The sequence below is a fragment of the Lissotriton helveticus genome, chromosome 3_1 (genome assembly GCF_964261635.1).
Source record: "Lissotriton helveticus chromosome 3_1, aLisHel1.1, whole genome shotgun sequence".
In the NCBI taxonomy this organism is placed as follows: Eukaryota; Metazoa; Chordata; class Amphibia; order Caudata; family Salamandridae; genus Lissotriton; species Lissotriton helveticus.
The window spans coordinates 1,861,872,332-1,861,892,116 of NC_136061.1; the positions used below are offsets into that span (position 1 = coordinate 1,861,872,332).

At 44.8% G+C, this 19,785-nt stretch overlaps 1 protein-coding gene across 4 annotated transcripts in view; it reads left to right on the forward strand.

Annotated features, from left to right (window-relative positions):
* CDHR5 (cadherin related family member 5) overlaps nt 1-19,785 on the forward strand; it is a 392,579-nt gene that overhangs the window by 285,719 nt on the left and 87,075 nt on the right. For all 4 annotated transcript variants that reach the window (XM_078682818.1, XM_078682819.1, XM_078682820.1 and 1 more), the window contains exon 11: nt 11,401-11,517. In XM_078682818.1, the coding sequence (XP_078538944.1) occupies nt 11,401-11,517 (117 nt within the window). The remainder of the gene's footprint in view (nt 1-11,400; nt 11,518-19,785) is intronic.

Sequence of the window (19,785 nt, forward strand, 5' to 3'; positions counted from 1 at the left end):
TGATTTGTGTTAGCAGCTGTTGGAATTTTGGCGTAATGGCTCAACGCCCTAGTAATGTCACCATATCTACAACGGGTGGGGTAGTCACAGGTACTATTGACCAATTCATCACACGGGCTACAGTGGTTTTAGAAAAAGAGATAGCCCTTGCTGAGAAACGTTTGTCAATAGATCTCCTAACAGGAAAGTGCTCCTCTTTGGGTAAAATTGGGTCAGCTGTTACCCCGGAACGTCCCAAACAAAAAGACACATTAGCCACATTGAGCCCAAAATCTAGTCTTATGCAGGGAGAGACAGATAACATTGTGGCTTGTTCCATTCTAAGTTCAACACCAATTAGCATGGTTTCTAGTACCTCGCGGGGTAGTGTTTCCCTATCCCTCTCGCCACTTAGACCGCTACCGAAATCTGCAAACCCTGTGCCACAAGCAAGTACAAATACTAAAAGTATTGGTTTACCTGGTAAAAGAAAAAGAAGGGGTGGTCCACAAAAGGGTGCCGCAGCTAAAATTTCGAAAAAACCTAAGTTACATCAGGCACCCGAACAGTCTGTGCAGTCCCCCTGTTCACCTATGGCCAATTCAGACAAATTCCAACCAGTTGCCCAATGTAGCATTAATGAGGGGTTCCTAGAGGGAATGGAAACGTTAGTTAAATCATTGATGCTGCCATTAATCGAGAGAACGAAACTGATTAATTCTAAATTGGACCATTTAGAAAAACTAGTTATTGGGAATATGAGCTCATTGGATAGTATAGTAAACATTATGGAGAATCTTAAGGCTCCACCTTCTACCCCTGGTTCTCAAGTCACTGGCTTTAGTAGTAGCAGTGGGGCGACGCAAATAAATACCACTGCAAATTTAGTCACCCAGCCTGTCCAAATCTGGGCGAAAAAATGCCCAGTAGAGAGTAATATATCAGGATCTGCTGGGGACAAGGTTGTGGGGACAGGTGCGACGGCTAGAAAGCAACCCGCACTGTGTGCACAAACAGTAGAAAGTCAGCCTAGTGGGCCTGTTCCCACGGGTAACAAGCGTACTCCCCAACGACTTCCTTGTGTAAATCTTCCCCCTGAAGCAGTACCTTATACGATTATCTTGGTGGGAGTCCGAGGGATTGGGACTGAGAAAGTTGAAACACACAGGGAACTGAAAAATAAAGTCACCTTCTGGCTTAAGAAGAATAGAACGCTCCCCCCTTTTTTAATACAGAGATATTAAATGTTAGGAGAGTGAGCTGGGTGGGGAGTAGTGTCAAGGACCTAGAAGGTGACTGCGTTATTGTGAATTTCAAAGATCCTTGGGTACTTGACTTTATTCGCAGGGAACCAAGGTTTGGGAGAGAGGGAGATATACAAACACTAGATTTAAACTACTTCTATCCTGGTGCAAAATGTGGTCCATCTTTCCCCCCACACTATGTACATAGAAGGAGACCATGTGGTGTAAGTCCTTTTGATAGGGTGGTGTACCATCTTCCCCTGTCAAATCGTTTTAAGCCTTTTACAGATTTAGAGGGGGTAGACTGACTTCTACATCCCATGGGCGATACTACCGAGGCTCAGGTGATAGGTAGTGATGATAATGGAAACACATCTGACGGGAAGCGGGATTATTTTGTGGTTGGTATACCGGTAGGTGACGAAATTGCTGGAAATGGTATGATGCCTGGTGTCTCTTTAGAGGTGGACACAGTAGATCATGTTCTGAAGGTCTTGGCTAGGGCTAGGGATGGTCAGGAGGATGGTCAGGAGGATGGGCAGGATGTGGATATGCCACACTTGGGCGCCTTGGTTGATATAACAAAAAAGGGAAGAAATAATATAAAAGACACAGTTCCTAATGTAGACCCCTCTAATAAACTGGGCAGTGAACAACGTGGGACAGCCTCAGATAATGATACTTTAGAGGTTGAAACTTTGATACAATATAATAATATGCTAATAACTGACATTATTCAACCTATTAATTTAATACCATCACCTTCATACCAAACAATGCATGATATGGAAGATGGACCTAATATCACTACCTGGAATATAGCGGGTATAAATGGTAAACTTACTACCCCTTTTTGGAAGGATTTTACAACACAAGGGCACGATATATTTTGTCTTCAAGAGACATGGTATAGAGATCAAATTCACGTTGAAGGTTATACGTCCTTTTGTGTAGATGCAGTAAATTCTGCTGCAGGTAGGGCTAAGGGTGGTCTGTTGACCCTGATATCCACTGGGCTAACAGAATTTAAAATAGGAAAATGTCTCGAGGTTGGGCCTTATGCACAAATAATATGCCTGGAGCATCATAAAGCCAATGATTTAGTTATTGTTAATTTTTATAATAATATCTTCGATGCTAGCAGAGTATCGGTGGTACAAGATATAGGAAGAGCAGTAGATGAAATTCTTGTACAACATAAAGACTCCCCGGTTATCCTCTGGGCAGGAGATTTTAATTTAGAAGTTTGTAAAGATGCCCAGAAGGGGATCTGCGGCACTACATATGATCATGCTGATAGAGGTAATATTATATATAACCATTTCCCCCACAATACATATGGACTGGCGTTGAACAGTTTAGCCGCTAAATTAGATCTAGAACTACTAGATTGCTAAAAAAAAAGGGGGTAATATCAGGTGCCCAACCTTTAAAGGTAGGGACTTTAATTCTAATATTGATCACATATTAGTTTCCTGTGGTACGGCCTATTGCGATTTATGGACAGTTGAGCAAGCAGTGAGTGATCATAATTGTATTATTTTGACATTACTAGGTTGGGGCTGTAAATCCCAAGTTTATAGTAAACCAACCCAGGACATCACGGCTGCAAGACCAAATGGACCAAGAATTAAGTGGGCCAAAATTAATCCCAATAAGCTCCTAGCGGACATTAATGCTAAATGTGGAGCAGAAATAAGTTATTGTATAAGGGATGAGACTAGACCGGAAACTGTGCTATCTATGATTAGCAAGATAAAAATAACAATAGAGGGATTATTGACCGGTAAGAGTCGTAAACAGAGGGCCACACAAACTGGATGGTTCGATAAAGATTGTATACAAGCCCTTTCCTCACCTAAACTTGCTCTGGCAACAAAACCAAGAGATGTGGAACATATCAGGGAAAAGCGTCATATATATAAGATTATCCTAGAGGTGCGAAAAAAACAGCTACAAGATGAGGCATGGTATAATCTAGATATGGCTGTAATTACAAAAAATAATAAACTTCTGTGGGAGACCATTAACTGCCCATTTCTAAAGAATGACAACATACCCGTAATATCTTCCAACGGTAATTGCAATGCATGGATAGACCATTTTTCTAAGGTTTTTAACTCAGATGGGCTGATTTTAGATTGTGAAACAGATATTCATGGTAAATGGCCGACTATTCTGTTATCTATTAGTTTGGATGAGGTCCAGGCAGGACTCGAGAAGAGTAATGGCGGCAAGGCTCCGGGGCCGGATGGTGTGCCGGTGGATTTATATAAACATGAGATGAACTTATGGGCACCCATCTTAACACTTTTTTTAATGCTGCAATTGAATTTGACCTTCCACAGACTTGGGGCCAATCAATTATTGTACCCATCTTCAAAAAGGGTTCAAGGTCAGAGGCATGCAACTATCGTCCCATCTCCCTTCTGGACTCGTCGATTAAAGTACTAAGTAGAGTCCTCCTAGATAGATTAGAAACATTGGCGGAGGAGGAATCTATTTTATCACCAGTACAGTACGGATTCAGGAGGGGGATGGGTACGATGGAGCAATGCATAAACCTTGACCTTATCATTAACAAATTTACAACAGTTAAGGAAGGAAATCTTTTTTTATGTTTTGCTGATTTAAGTTCTGCTTTTGATTTGGTTGAACACTCACTTCTATGGCCTGTTTTATTAGAAATGGGTGCACCAAAAGAGGTCATATATTTCCTGGCTAGACTGTATGAAAGATTAACATGTAAGGTGCGCTTCGGCCTTGCCGGTGAGTGTACGCCGTTTTTTAAAGTCAATAGAGGCATAAGGCAAGGCTGCGTTTTAGCACCACTTTTGTTTTCTTTACTTATTAATCAGATAGACTCAATACTTAGAATGACCGCTGTGGACGCACCTCTAATTGATGGCAAGCCTATTCCAATTCTGCTATATGCAGACGATGCGGTTCTTTTATCACGCACTCAAAATGGCCTTCAATGCCTCATTGACAAATTTCAGACATTCATAGCCAAACGGAAATTGTTAATTAACAAAGATAGAACTTTTATAATGACATGTGGGAAGAAGACTAAGCAAAACAGGACTTTCTTTTTGGAAAATGTAAGGCTAGAATCCGTTAAGAAATTTTGTTACCTTGGTATTACATTTTCTGGTGACTGGGGATGGACCAATAAACAGGAGAGTGTTCAGTTAAAAATGGTTAGGAATACCAATAGTGTTTTTAGATTTGCCGCCAAACTGGGGAGCCGTAGAATAAAAGAGATGATTCATATTTATAACATAAGGTGCTTGTCATCTGCACTATATGGGGCAGGTGTGTGGGGGTATCATACCCATAGCGGTAGGTTGATTCAACAACAGGAAAATCTTATTTTGAACCGCTTGCTGTGTGCCCCTGTATCTGTCTCTATTGAGCTCATTCACAGGGAAGTAGGCTTACACTATATCAGGGATCTAGCCGCCCTGCGCCCGCTGACCTTATGGCGGTCTATATGGTCCAAACCCAAAACTAAATTCACCCAAGGTGTAATTAAGGATTGTCTAAAACTGGAGCATTGTATGCGTATACCCTGGCTCAGACACATCCGGTTTTGGTATAAGTCACTATTTGATTTGGATCCCTTTCTCGAAATGGAACAGGGCGTCCCCATATCCAAAAAAGAGTTGAAGGAATCCTTTTTAGAACATGCAGGGAAGGTCAGGGCTCTCGAATATGCAAATCAACGCACCTTTGTTTTTTATCAGGAATATAATGTTAAAGAAGGTTTTCAGCAATATTTGACAGCCGTTACAAGAAGTTCTCACCGTTTTGTATTGACACGGTTAGGATTAGGCACTGTGCATCACCTTGTGTCCTTCCCTTATACCAGACGGAACAGTACCTTACCCTGTCCATGTGATGGGATATCCAAACAGAGCTGTTGCCAATTTTATGCTTTTTTGTAAATTTTATATTTTTTTAAGGAAACTATATTTAAAGCCCATCTTTTTAAAATATAATACAAGAACAACTAAAGATGCACAGCAGATAATGTTTGAATTGAACAGTACGGATATATGTTTTTATGTAGCTACATATATTTTAAAATGTGTATCGAAAAGGAAATCAATCAATATATGATTATAAGTTATTCGAGCCCATTGTATTACTTTTTTTAGTAAGAGAAATAAGCCTATATACTGTTTGTTGGCACAAGTCACTTTAATATTGCACTTTCTGTACTTGGACTATTGTGGAAATTATATTCCATACTTATGAGTTTTTCATTTGTGTCTTTAGGAGTCTATATATATAATTATTCCTAGGTTGGCATGAATTACTATATTGCGAATTTTGCACACTTATTTTAAACGTCTTTTAAACTTACTCGTTGTGGAAAATCATCTCATGCCTGTGCACAGAATTTGAAAGGCTAACATCATTATAGAAAACTGTATTTCCTTTTATATGTGCTACAATGTATAATGTTATTCTGTCTGCTATATGGTTATATTTATATATACCGAATAAAGCATTTTGAATTTGAAATTTGAATTTGACTCACTTCTCCTAACTGGAACCCTTAGAAGGAGGTAGTTGGTATCTTTCATGAATACTATTCTGTGCAGGGTGAGACTGTGGGCACTGGGAGAAGTCTCCATTCCCTCAGGCAATCAAGAAGGAAACTTGACAGACCTTCACAGAGTCAAGTTCTTGTCATACGATTGCTCTGAGGCAAAGGGACTTTGCTGTTTCTTCATCATTAGTCACTGCTCTACAGTATTCACTATTCTCTTTCATTCCCACCAACCTATTGGCTTCTGTTAGATCTGGGGGTCTCTAGTTGGCAGAGGTAAGTACCTCTGTCCAAATAGGGACCCTTGCTTCTAGTCAGGGTAAGGAGGATACACACTCTTGATAACCCCTGCTCACCCCTTTGGTAGCTTGGCACGAGCAGACAGACTTATCCCCAAGGCAATGTGTAAAGTATTTGTACAAGCACTCACAGTAACGTACTGAAACACCACAAATGGACACTACACAAGTTATTTATAAAAATATAAATCACTTTATCTTAATTAGGCAGAGTCAAAACGACATGAATCCCACATACAAAAATAGATTGTCTTCCATTAATGGTTTGTTTAAAAAATGTTCACTGTAGCAATATTCCTACGTAGGAAAAGTTCACTTTAGCAATGTTCTCTTTGTAAAACGTGCTTGTAAGAATAAAGGCACTTGTAGGCTCAGTATGGTTGTGAGCCCTTGTTGCTAGCGTGTGGAAAGTTACTTCAAAAATGCAAATAAGGTGCTCCTCAACAATGCCCTTGCGTAGAGAGAATCACTGTAAAATGGTGCCCTTAACTATAAAAATGTCCCCGCTGTAGCACGGAGTGTGCTACACTTGTGTACTCAGCTTTAAATCAGGAAATCACCCCCTTCGTACCTGCACGGGCGCACGCCAGTCACCAGAAGATTTAACTGTTCTTTAGGCGGGCTGCTGGCAGGGCGTTAAGACACAATTCCCTTTTGCGCCGGCTTCGGTCACAGATAGGAGCTGGTTACCTTTAGAATGCTGAGGGGGACTTTGTAGACCGCACAGATCCCCTGCGAAGCAGCTCCCTTCTTGGTGGCGCTCCCCGTCTTCGGGCTCAGCTTTGTTGTCATTGAGGAGCGTGGGGGCCTGGTCGCTACGAGACACCTCATGCTTCCTCTAGTCACACCATGGCTCCGTCCGGACGAGCCCCTTTGTTGCTGGGAGACCCACACTGCTGGGACCAATCCCAGCGTGGCTCAGCGATGACTCCGGGCCAGCGGCGTTGAATGCCAGCCAGGGATTCTCGCGGCTCTTTCTCCTCGGCTGTCCCGGCCTCGGATACACAGCTCGAGTTGCTGCGGTGAATGTTCAGCACCCAAAAACAACTCTGGCCCTCTGCGTCTATCTTGATCACGGGCCGGCGGCGGTGATGCACGTTGCGCTCTCAGCACTGGTGGAGAACAGCCAATCATGCCAGCAAGCTGGGCAGCACAAATGATGTCCTGGGGACACACAGACAGCCCCAGAGACAGCATGGACAGCGGAGCACGATGTAGGGCAAGTTTGTAGAGGTCCTTGGCAACTTTTATATCCCTGAGTTGCAACAGGAAGCCAGCTCTTCCCAGGAACCTGGAGACAGGTATACTTCAGAGGGTGCAAATCACACAGCACATCTCCTCTTCAAGCAAGGGGGACACAGAAGGCAGTCCCTTGGTCCTCCTCCTCAGAAATCACAGCAACTGCAGGTCAGCTCCCAGACACTCAGCAATGGCAGCACTTTTCCTTAGTCTTCCCGACTGTTCTTCTTTGGCAGGGATTCCTTCTCGATCACAATTGTTTTCCTAATCTAAATTCTAGGGGTTTCAGCTCAGATATTTATACCCCAAAAGTCTTTGTTCTTCATATGTGAGAGGTCCTGGACCCAGTACAAACCAGTTCTGGGTGCACTCTGCCAGTGCACATCTTCTTCCTTTGTGAGTGTGGGCCAGGGCTATCAGAGGCACCACAGGAGGTGGAGCCAGCATTGTGGAAGGTAGGCACAGCCCTAGTCAGACCCAGGTGCTCCTCCTCCCACCACTGTACTTGCAGATAGGTCTATTCAGCCTCGTGCTGACTCACCCAGCCTCCTGGAGCCACCCCAGGCCTGGTCACTCCCAAACCAGACAGTCAATCCACAAACAGGCAGAGGCACACAGAAAGGCTGAACAAGAAAATAGCCACTTTCTAAAAGTGCTATTTCCAAACTTAGAATTTAAAAACCATCTTCACTAAAAGATGGGTTATTAAATTCTGAGGTCAGGGATACCAGATTACAACCGTCTATCTCGCTGCTATGGGAAGATATGCTGGTAAAAATGTTACACAGCATTCCCCATGTTTTCCTATGGGCAAGATAGCCTTTCAATAGTGAAAAACGAAATTGGCAGCATTTCACTATCAGGACATGTTACCCACACTAGAACAAGTCCTACCTTTCACATACACTGCAGCCTGCCCAGAGGGGTACCTCAGGCCTACCATAGGCTTTTCCAATGTGTAAGAAAAGGGAAGGGTCAGGCCTGGCAAGTGTGTACACTGGCCAGGATAACATGGCAGTTACCAAACTGCACACAGGCACTGCAGTGGCAGGCCTCAGACACCATTTTTGGGCTAACCAGTGGCACAATCCCTGCTGCAGGCCCACTAGTACCATTTGAATCACCAGCCCTGGCACACTCAGTGCACTTTACTAGGGACCTACTGGTAAACAAAAAAAACACCAGTCATGGATAACCAATCATAGTAACAATTTAACCAGGGAGCACTTGCACTTTGGCACTGATCAGCAGTGGCAATGTGCCCAAAGCATCTAAACCAGCAAAAACGAATTCCAGCACAGTGTCAAAAATACAGGAGGTAGAGGCAAAATGTCAGGGGAAACCATACCAAGGATGCCAGGTCTAACAGCTTCACAATCAGATTTGGGTGGACTCGTGGAGAATGTGTATACCTTCCCGCAATGCCACATAATCCAAGGGTCTGTTGGTATATTGTTCATCCTACAATAAAATATGACCCATCTGTCAGTGCCACTCCCAAGCAAAGGGCAATAATGCCAGCCTGGGTCAGGATTATAGACACCTGGGGCATTTCCTTTGATGTAACTTGCCAAATAAAACCCTACCTTGAGAGTACGTTCACAAAAACTGGTCTGCAGATCCTTCAATCCCAACTCCGCTCTGCAACTGACAGCTCCCTCGAAGTTTATTCTGTCTGGCACAGTATTATCCAATCTTCTAAAACTTCTATTCTCCAGCACACACATGCTGCAGTCATACCGACAGCAACCCATATGAAATATAAACAGCAAGACATACTGTACAGGCAGCTTTACGGAAAAACAATCTTTGACTCGAATAACAATGTGACACCGACTCTGCTAGGCTAAAAACAAATAGACGAATATAACAATGAAACAGACCAGCCGTACCCCCTACCCCTTGTGCCAAGATTCTTTCCTTAAACTAACTACCAAATTGCAATAGTAGTTCCAATACCCAACCAATAACGTGTTCCTTGTAGGTGCCAACTAATTAGTTTGAAGAACAAATAAAAGCATTTAAATTAAAAAAGTTTGCATTCGTAGCCCCAGTTGGTAGGTTTTGCGTCCCTTCTGGTTATTAATGAATATCACTCTACCAGTGCAGGATGGGAAAATGTCTTACTCTCCACAATACACTGGGTCACCTCATTCAACTCGATGCTTGCAACTTCAACCCAATTGAATAAGAACAACTATTGCTTCATGGTGATACAGGAACAATAAAACATAAAGGATAAACAGAATGCTTACTTTTATAGACCCATGAATTAAATATACATACAAAAGTGCTGCAATCTACTATTTTTTCACGGTGTGTTAAAATGTCTCAGCCCTGGGTATTTTATACATTTTTTTCGGTCTCAACTAAAACGATGACATAGAGGTGTCCAGCTTTAACCCAACTATTCCCCTGCAAACCAAGGGGAATATTATCAAGGAATGGCGTTAAAATTATCGCCATTTTAGCGTCAGGAAACTGCCACTAAAACGGCGATAATGGGCTTGATAATATGCCGTAGAGAATTCCAATAGAAGCCTATGTTAACACCAGAACATGGGCTTCCATTGGAATTCTCAAGGGCATATTATCAAGCCCATTATCGCCGCTTTAGCACCAGTTTCCTGCCGCTAAAGCGGCGATAATTTTAACGCCGTTCCTTGATAATATGCCCCTAAGAGAGTAGCCAAGCATCCTTACACCATCACTCGAACAGGGAAACATCCCCTGTCTAATTGTTACCATCTGCCTACCTCTCCTTTTCACAAAGAATTTCTTCCCTCTCTTTAGACACTTGGGTGCATATTAGCAAGAACCTCGTTAAAATGATCGCCGTTTTAGCGGCAGGAAACTGCCGATAAAACAGCGATAATGAGCCTGCTAATATGCGTTATAGATTCCAATAGAAGCCCAGGTTATATGTCCTGCACATCTAACCTGGGCTTCTATTGGAATTCTATAACGCATATTAGCAAGCCCATTATCGCCGTTTTAGCTGCAGTTTCCTGCCGCTAAAACTGCGATAATTTTAACGAGGTTCTTGCTAATATGCCCCAAAGTTCCAACACATCATCTATAGAAATAATTGAGAATTTGTAACTGGGAATTGACATCTTGGAAACATGGGGGCATATTATCAGGTAGGGCGTTAAAATTATCGCCATTTTAGCGGCAGAAAACTGGCGCTAAAGCAGCGATAATGGGCTTGATAATATGCCCTGGAGAATTCCAATAGAAGCCCATGTTCACACAAGAACATGGGTTTCTATTAGAATTCACAAGGCCATATTATGAAGCCCATTATCGCCGCTTTAGCGGCAGTTTTCTGCCGCTAAAACGGCGATAATTTTTAAAGCCCTGCTTGATAATATGCCCCATGGAGTTCTCGAGCCAGGGGCTAAACTCTTCCATGTATGCCTTACAAAAAAAGCAACATTGAGACAATATATGTTTCATCTGTGAACTTTCTGTCTAAAAGTTCCAGAAATTTTGCAAATATGGGGTAGCTAGTGACCGGGCCGTATTTATTAGCATTAACCCTTCACTGTTTCAAGCCCGTTAAAAGATTTTGAACAAAACTGATCTGCCACCAAACAGTAATGATAGAGCTGTGTGGAAACCTGGAGTGAAATGTTTGTCCATTCCCTTTTTATGAAATCAGACAATTCTTATTTTTTATAAAAACAGTCCATTTTGACTTTAACCCAACCCCTTTATTCGCCAGGTCACTCTGAGCCCCCAAGATGCATCCTGGCTGGAGCACTGAGCTGCAGATCTTACTTCCTCGAGCTCCGAAGAAGGAATGTGGCCAGGTTGAGCACCCGTACTCAATGTACCCATCTTCAATAGAAGGGTCATGGAGTGGCACCTGTAGGTTCTAGAGCTCCTAGTCCCATTCAGAGGAATAACCTTGAGACTGCAGGAACATAGGGGGAAATATTCTCCAGCTGCCCCTATTCTTCGTCAAGCGTAAATAGGGGGAGGATACTTCTAGACGACAAAGGACGTTAAATTGGGTTTGTTTTAATCTGTTGATATCAGCTTACTGACAGGCGTTTTTTTTCTCTTTATTTTACAGAAGAAGAATCCTGCCATCACATACAGCATTGAGAACAGCACTGACTTCTTGGTCAGCCAGGATGGTTTCATTCAGTCCAATGTACAGCTGAATACCTCCGGAACTAACGTTATACTGGTAGGTCGCCTCACCTCCATGAGTCTCTTCGTGCGGGGTATATACAGGCAAGCGGAGTAATGATGGGGGGGTGGGTGTCTTGTCTGGTGATGAATTGTGAAGATTGCTTCTGACATCACCAATAATGTACCTCCATCCACACTTTTACTAGGCATCTGCCATGCAGTTCATACTTCACATAAGCCCTAGAATTCCAATCACGCGCCAACACCCATTGAGCTAGCACTTGCAAAGCACACAAATTCTGAACTGTGTGGAATGTCTGAATCGTGCCTCCTACACGGTATAATTGCATCACCTCAAAGCTTCTTTTCAATTTCGGGGTCACTTAATGAAAGTTACAAAAACATGGACCCTATTCATAAAAGAATGTAAAAGTAAGGGCCGATATTTTCTTCTCCACCTGACATACCTTTACATTTTAATTCCTATTCAGAAACATTCCCAGAAGTATGCAAGGACAGTTGCACCAGGGTCTTGTTCCCTCTGGGTGTGTGCGTGGACTTCTACATAGCGTAGAATTATGGACACTGGAACAGAGCCCCTTGGGCAAATACACAATATTCTTTCTTTTTTTCGGTGGGGAAAGCATTTTTCCCCATGGATGAAATCCTTCCCTCGCACCACCTGTGAGTCTGAGGGTGGTCTGATTACCTTCCCATATTGGAAGGGGGATAGTTTTAAAACCATTACATGGGCAGGAAAGTGTTGGATTTTGCGAAAGCCCACAAACGTACATGTTTGTGGCCTCTCACTTATCTACACTTGTTGCAAAAAAAATGCATTGTAGTTAATCCAAGAATGTCTGCCTGGAATCCTTTTGTGAATTTCTGGCAGGCGTAAATGCAAATATTTTTGGCTGTAAACCTATATTCATGGTGAAAATCCCTTACTAACTAGGACCCCATGTTTTTAATGAACATGCTATATTGAAAGAAATGTGAGCAAGAGCAGAGATGTATTGGTAAAACCTTCCTCAGCTGGTGAATGGGTACTCAGAAAATGTGACACTTTTCGATGAAGGGATGTATATCTGTAAGGGGTGGCGGAGGGGAAGCATGGGCTGACTCTGGGGTCTCATTTGTTTTCTTCTGTAAAATCGTAATTTAAATGAAAAGGCCTGTGAAAGAAATGTGGGTCATGATTCTGAATATCTCGGGATTATCAAGTGATAAACTCGCACCCGGGAATACTGTTACTGCTTGTTGAGGTTGTTTCCCCTTGAGTGACTATAATTCCTGATTCCGCAGGTTGGAATAGGGGATTAGTGGCAGTACCACTGTGGATTTCCCCAACATGAATGGTCAATGGTGAATAAGGATCTTTCCAACTAATCCACCCCTGAAAGCAGCTCTCTAGCCACAGTCTTTATGTGGGTTGGCAGAAGTCGCCCCATTTTACAAATGCTCAATCTATGCTCCTTTTTCCAGGCGGTCTTTCTGGGAAAGCCTAAGCATATACCTCAGATGCATTTGTGGCACCAGTCTGATAAAGAAAAAAAAGGATGTATGTTGTTTCAGTCCAATATATTTTCAGTTGTAAACCTTTGCTTATGGCCGAAAATGACTTTGTTTACACTTCTTAGGAATTCACAGTGCGATTCTGACTGGTACAAATGGTTTTACTTTCTGTGACCTCAGAGAAATCTGAAGCAGTAAACCCCACGTAAAGGGTGGAGAGTCGGCGGATAAAGAAATAGTTTGCCTTTAAAGTCTGTGAATGCCCACGAACCTGTCAATCAATCAATCAATCGTTTGTTGAGTGTGACTACTCACCCGTAAGGGTCTCAAGGCGCTGGGAGTGGTGAAGTGCAGGTTCCAGTCCATTAAGGAGGGGGTGCGTCGAAGAGCCAGGTCTTGGGGTCTCTTAGGAAGATGAAGAGCGATGTTGTCTGTCTGAGGTGGAGTGGAAGGGCGTTCAAGGCCTTGGCCGCGAGGAAGGAGAAGGAGCGGCCTCCCAATCTAGTTTTTCTGGTGCGTGGGACCACGGTGTAGGAGATCTGGGCTGATCGTAGGGTCCTTTGGGGTGCGTGGAATTTGAGTCGGCTGTTCAGGTATGCTGGTCCGGTGTCATTGAGGGCCCTGTGTGCGTGGGTGAGCATCTTGAAGGTGACTCTTGCCTCGATGAGGAGCCAGTGGAGTGTGCACAGGTGCTGGGAGATGTGGCAGTGTTTTGGCAGGTTGAGGACCAGTCTTGCGGGGTGTTCTGGATGTTCTGTAGCTTGCGAGTGCGTTGCCGTAGTCAAGTCTGCTGGTGATCAGGGCGTGAGTGACTGTCTTTCTGTGCTCAAGGGGAATCCATTTGAAGGTCTTACGTAGGAGGCGGAGGGTGTGGAAGCAGGAGGACGAGACTGAGTTGAGCTAGCGGTCCATTTTGAGCTCGGGGTCCAGGATGATTCCCAGGTTGCGTGCGTGGTCTGTGGGGGTGGACGGGTTTCCGTGGGTGGGGAGCCACCAAGTGTCGTTCCAGGCGTCAGGGTTTGGGCCCATGATCAGTACTTCCGTCTTGGTGTTTAGTTGTAGGCAGCTTTTTTTCATCCATTTGGCGATGGCTTCCATGCCTTCTCGGAAGTTTTGTCTGTCAGTGTTGGGTTCGTTGGATAGGGAGAGGATGTGTTGGGTATCGTCCGCGTATGACACAATGTTGAGTCCGTAGGTTTTGACGTTGGGGGCGAGCGGAGCCATGTAGACTTTGAAGAGCGCCGGGCTGCGGGAGGACCCATGAGGGACTCCGCAGGTTGTTGGTGTAGAGTCCGAAAGGAAAGGGGAGAGTTTGACCCACAGCGTTCTGTTGGCGAGGAAGGAGCTGAACCAGTCAAGGGCCTTTTCCTGGATCCCTGCGTCGTGTAGTCTGCGTATTGGGGTGCGGTGGGAGACCGTGTTGAATGCCGCTGAGAGGTCGAGGAGGATGATGGCTACTGTTTCCCCTTTGTCTAGTAGGGTGCAGATGTCGTCTGTTGTGGCGAGGAGGGCGGCATCTGTACTGTGGTTTTTCCTGGAGCCGGATTGGGAGGAGTCGAGGATGTTGTGCTCTTCGATGAATGTGGCGAGTTGGCTGTTGATGGCTTTCTCGATAACTTTCTCATGAAACGGGAGCAGGGAGATGGGTCTGTAGTTTTTGAGGTCGATGGGGTCAGCCGAGGGTTTCTTCAGGAGGGTGTTACCTCAACGTGTTTACAGTCGTCGGGGAACGAGGAGGTCACCAGGGAGAGGCTGATGGTGTGGCAGAGCATGGGTGTGATGGTGTCGGCGGCTCTGTTGAAGATGTGATTGGGGCAGGGGTCCGTGGGGGCCCCAAAGTGGATTGACTTCATTGTCTTCCGTGTATCTTTGGTGGTGAGGGCTGTCCAGCTGACAATCGTTGGCTTCAGGGTGTCGGGGTGGTTGGTGGGGGTTCCGTGTGTTGGTTGTCTTCGTCGAAGTTGTCGTAGATGCTCTTGATTTTGTGGTGAAAGAAGGTGCTGAGTTTGTCGCAGAGGTCTTGTGAGGGAGGGATGTCAGTAGACTACCTGGTGGGTTGGGTGAACTCCTTGATGATGTTGAAGAGTTCTTTGCTGTTGTGTGCGTGTGTACAGATTCTGTCTTCAATCGCTTTTTTCCTCATTTTTCTGATAAGTTGGCGGTGGTCGTTGGTAGCGGCTCTGAAATTGATGTGAGTTTCTGTGGATTTGGTGTTCCTCCAGGCCTTTTCGAGGCTGCGGCAGGTGCATCTGAACTCTCGAAGTTCGGTGGTGAACCATCTAGCTTTCTTGGCGAGGGTGTTGTTATTTTTCTTGAGGGGGGCTATGGAGTTGGCGCTGTCGGAGATCCATCTGTGCAAGGTTTGGGCTGCTGTGTTGGGGTTGTCGTTTTCCATGATGGTTGGGGTGGAGTTGCTGAGTGAAGAGGTAAGCTGGTGGTCAGTGATTCTGGTCCAGTTTCTTCATGGGAACAGGTGCTGGTGTCTGTGTATGATGGGCGTTTTGAAGGTGAAGTGGACGCATCGGTGTACAGTCCATGGGAGTTCGGTGGTGTGGCTGAAGGTGATGGAGTGTCCTGTTGTGCAGAGGGGGTTGAGGGTGTCTCCTGCTGAGTGCATGGGTTCAGTCACGATCTGGCGGAGTCCAATGTTGTGGAGGGTGTCCAGGAGGGATTTGGTGTTGGGGTCCAATTGGTTGTCAATGTGGACCTGTGAGTTTGTTGGAGTTTGCAAACTGTGAGGTGGCCCATCCCACCCTGGAAACAGTTGGGGTTTTACTCCAGCAAGGAGCTTAAGTAACTCCACTTTCAGGGCTGGGAGGAAGTTGCATCACCTCCAAACTTGGAGGGTGTGCAGGTAAATGTGTTTCTGAACATGGTAAAATGGTTTCCCCAAAGGAGAAAAACCCCATCAAAAACGACAGAGTGGAGCACAGTTCCACATTGGGAAAATGGGAAGTCAGGGATCACGTCACATGAAACATTCCCAGTTGCATGACTAGATACCTATGTATGACACAGCTGTCTAGTGTATCACTGAGTTCCAGAAAGTAGAAATCCTTTGCCCATTCATAAGAGTATTACCAGAGGAGGATATTTACTAATGTATTTGTGAATCTGTGGCCTTGTGTGCAACTCCCCCTCCATTGTCATCTGACTCATGAGCACTAGAGGTAGAGTATATATTACAGATTTTGGGTCTGATCTCCTTCGATGGCGTCATCAGAGAGATTTCAACATCATTATTGACCCAAATGCCAAAGAACCTGTTATGGTTCTAGAAAAGACAGCTGTTCAAGATATATGTGATGATAATAAGTGGTTTGAAAGATATCCTAATGTTTTTAGTTCAAGGTTAGGGCTATTGAAGGGATTTTCGCATAAGATTATTTTAAAGGAAAATGCTTGGTCTCTTGTTCATAAGATAAGAAATGTACCAAATTTAATGTTGGAGCCTTTGCGTCAAGAAATTGATAATTTGTTGAAGCAAGGGATCATAGAGCCGATTGAAGCCTCCGAATGGTTGGCTCCGATTGTGAGTGCCCCAAAGGATGGTGGAAAAATGTGTCTTTGTATAGACTTGCGCGATCTCAGCAAGAATATTTGGGTAGATAGAGAACCACTAATGAAATGCAGAAGGTACAAAGTTCCCCGAGGACATAAAAAGAGTAGTGTGTTGAGTAATATATTAGGAGAGTAGAGGCAGGGAGCAGAAAGCTCCCTTGTTGGAACTGAGAGGCCTCACACACCCAGTGAGCTAGATGTCAAGTTTCATCATTGGCCTCTTGCTCCTCGTCAGACTGGCGCTGCAATGTCTGACGGGCGCCTAAAAGGCACTCTTTGTCGGAGTTCTTTTGTTCCAGCCAATGGTTGTGTGCGTGTGAGGGGTAAGGTGAAGGTGTAGTCGTGTGGGGATAGTGATTATTAAAAAAGGTGAATCAATTCACAAGGACATTTATTCGCGTGACTGATTCCCTTGGTTAAAATGTGGGAGGTGAGGTAGAGGCTGTAAGGGGCACAGTGGAACTACCTCAAACCCTTTGATCAGGTCGACATGTTTCTTGCTTAATTTGCAATTCCTCAGGACCTCAAATAAACAGTACTACACAGTGAAAAGAAAAGAAAAGGAGTCAATACAACCTCTCTGGGTCTGTAAGGGTGCAGGCCTAGTGGTTCTGCAGTAGTGGGGTGACCTAGAAAAGATGTAAGATAATAAGCCAAGCGTTTTATAATGGCATTATCGCCTCAATAAGCAGTTGGTCACCCTTGCTCTCCCAAAGGAATTCACACACTCATAGGAATATTAAAAACACAGGGCATATCAGCAGAATAAGCCCGTAGACACATTGGTACAAAACGATTAAAAACACAGCAAAAGAATGAAGACGTAGGCTAGTTCTTACCCTAAAGGTGTCCCTAAAGGGCCTCGCAGTCTGTTCCCATGGGCAAGCACAGTAAGGTATAGTAACCTGGAGAGACAGAAATGTGTACGAATACCCGGTACCAGGTTTGAATAGGTATGGGGAATAAGCCATTGAGAAGGTCATGGCTAAGAGAGTGCCATGAAATCAGGAGTCTAGGCATGTTAGTGACAGCACCAGAGCCCGATATCCGGAACACACCGAGCTGAAAACCGGCCCCCAGACCCCCCCATCCGGCTGGCGTGTAGTACGGCCCCATGATGTCAGCAGGTGGGCACTGCGAACCTCACACACGGCATGTAAGCTCAGTAATCAGGCCATCCATACCCCGTGTTATTGTAGGCAAAAAGCGAAGCCGGACACAAGGCTCGCTACATAGCAGAATGCATGCAGAGTCACACAGCCTCATCGAGGACATACACCCCACCACCCAATCTTAGAGAGGTCCAGCGAGGCCAGGCAACAGGCTCGAGCGAACCGTGAAACATCGCGGTCAAAGTACCGCCAACAACAAAGCGACCAGAGCCGGTGATATCAATGGGCCCCGTAGTGCAGAAAAGGAACGCCGTTCTTACCTATTATGCGTGCAGCCCAAAGCTTGCAAACCTACCCACACGCTAGGCGCTCCCGTAGTAGCGCGGAACAGCTGGTGCCGGAGTCCCGGTATGTCGGGTTTAAGAGCTGTTCGCGTCCCAGCGTCAGAGACCGGGCGGGTGGGTGTGGTCTCAAGGCAGGCATGTCAGCGCATGCGTAGGCGGGGTGCGCTGTTCTCAAGCCATATCATGGAGTAAGATCCTGGGAGTGCGGCGGCCATCTTATAGGGGTGTCCCTTGAATGTCGAATAAGTCCCAAGGTTGCCACAAACACATAGGGGGCCATGTATAAAGTAAATGCATCATGAAGATCGTAACATAGTGATAACTGTATAAATAGTTAGATGCTAGATACATATACATACATATGAAGGAAGACCATTGTTATATATATCTCTTTCTCTCTCAGGGAATAATGTAAGTTACTACCAGATAAAGTATACCTGGTGACCATAATTTGCTCAAAAAATGGTTGTAGAGGGAAGGGGAACCTGGCGGGAGCACAGACATTCACCCCCCCAGAGGGAAAAAAAGGGGGGGGGGCAAGTGTAGGTAGATACTCATTAATCAAGGCAAGTAGTGTAATGATAATTATTTACCCAGAAGGGACGGATTTATCTGGCCAAAGATGACCAGGGGACAGAGTCATTAAGGCCCAGAGAGTCCAGCTGGAGGCGATGGACCCATCGCTGTTCGATCCTGAACAGAGCCTGTTGCGTGATTGAAGGATGGGATTCAAGTACTAGCCACTTGATACTGTCTGCCTGATGGCCGTGTTGCATGTAGTGTTCATAAAGGCGTGTATGTGTTTTAGAACATCGGATGTTGCTCTTATGTTCCATTATCCTTAGCTTCACCTGCCTCATCGTCATGCCGATATAATATTTTCCACATGGGCAAATCAGCATGTAACTACATCTGAGACTGTTGCAGTTCGTATGTTTATTCAGATGCCATGTGAATGTATCGGACAGTTTGATTTCTTTACACTGTACTGTCTGTGGACATACAAAACACCCCCCACATTGATAGTGACCCACCACAGGTGGCAGGTTCCACAAAGTACTTTGATTGGTGGTGATTTGTTTTTTTGGGCGTGTGTGTATGAGGGCATCTTTGAGGTTGGATGTACGCTTAAAGGCAAAGCGGGGACGTGGGATGTGTAAGTCCCCCGTATTCAATAGCCCCCAGTGTTTATTCACAGTCTGTTTTATGAAGGCCAAATTTTTTGTGAAGCAGGTCACACAAGTAATCAAGTTGTCAGATTGTTTCGGGTGTGTCTCCAGTAGAGCCTCTCTAGGGTTGTTGAGGGCCCTTTTGCGTGAATCGCGAATCAATTTGGTGGGATAACCTCTATCCTGCAATTTATGTTGGAGCAGGGCAGATTCCTTTTTGTAGTTGAAACTAGTGGTACAGTTTCTGCGTAACCTCAGGAAATGCCCAAAGGGTAGGTTATCCCCCAAGGCCTTGGAGTGATGACTGTTGTAGAGGAGAAGACTGTTTTTATCCGTCTCTTTTCGAAACAGGGAGGTACTCAGTCCTTTCTGGTCCAGACTGATAGTTAGGTCCAAGAATGGTATTGTGGTATCTGAAATAGTTCCTGTGAATCTCAGAAAAGGGTTCTGATGATTGATCCACGCGCAAAAAGCATCGCAGCTCTCCTGGTCCCCTCGCCAGAGGACTAGTATATCATCAATATACCTGCGCCAGAGTGTTATATTCTCAGAAAAGGGGTTGTGTGCTGGTCTGATGATTTGGTCCTCAAATGTGGCCATGTAGATGCAGGCTAGGCTAGGG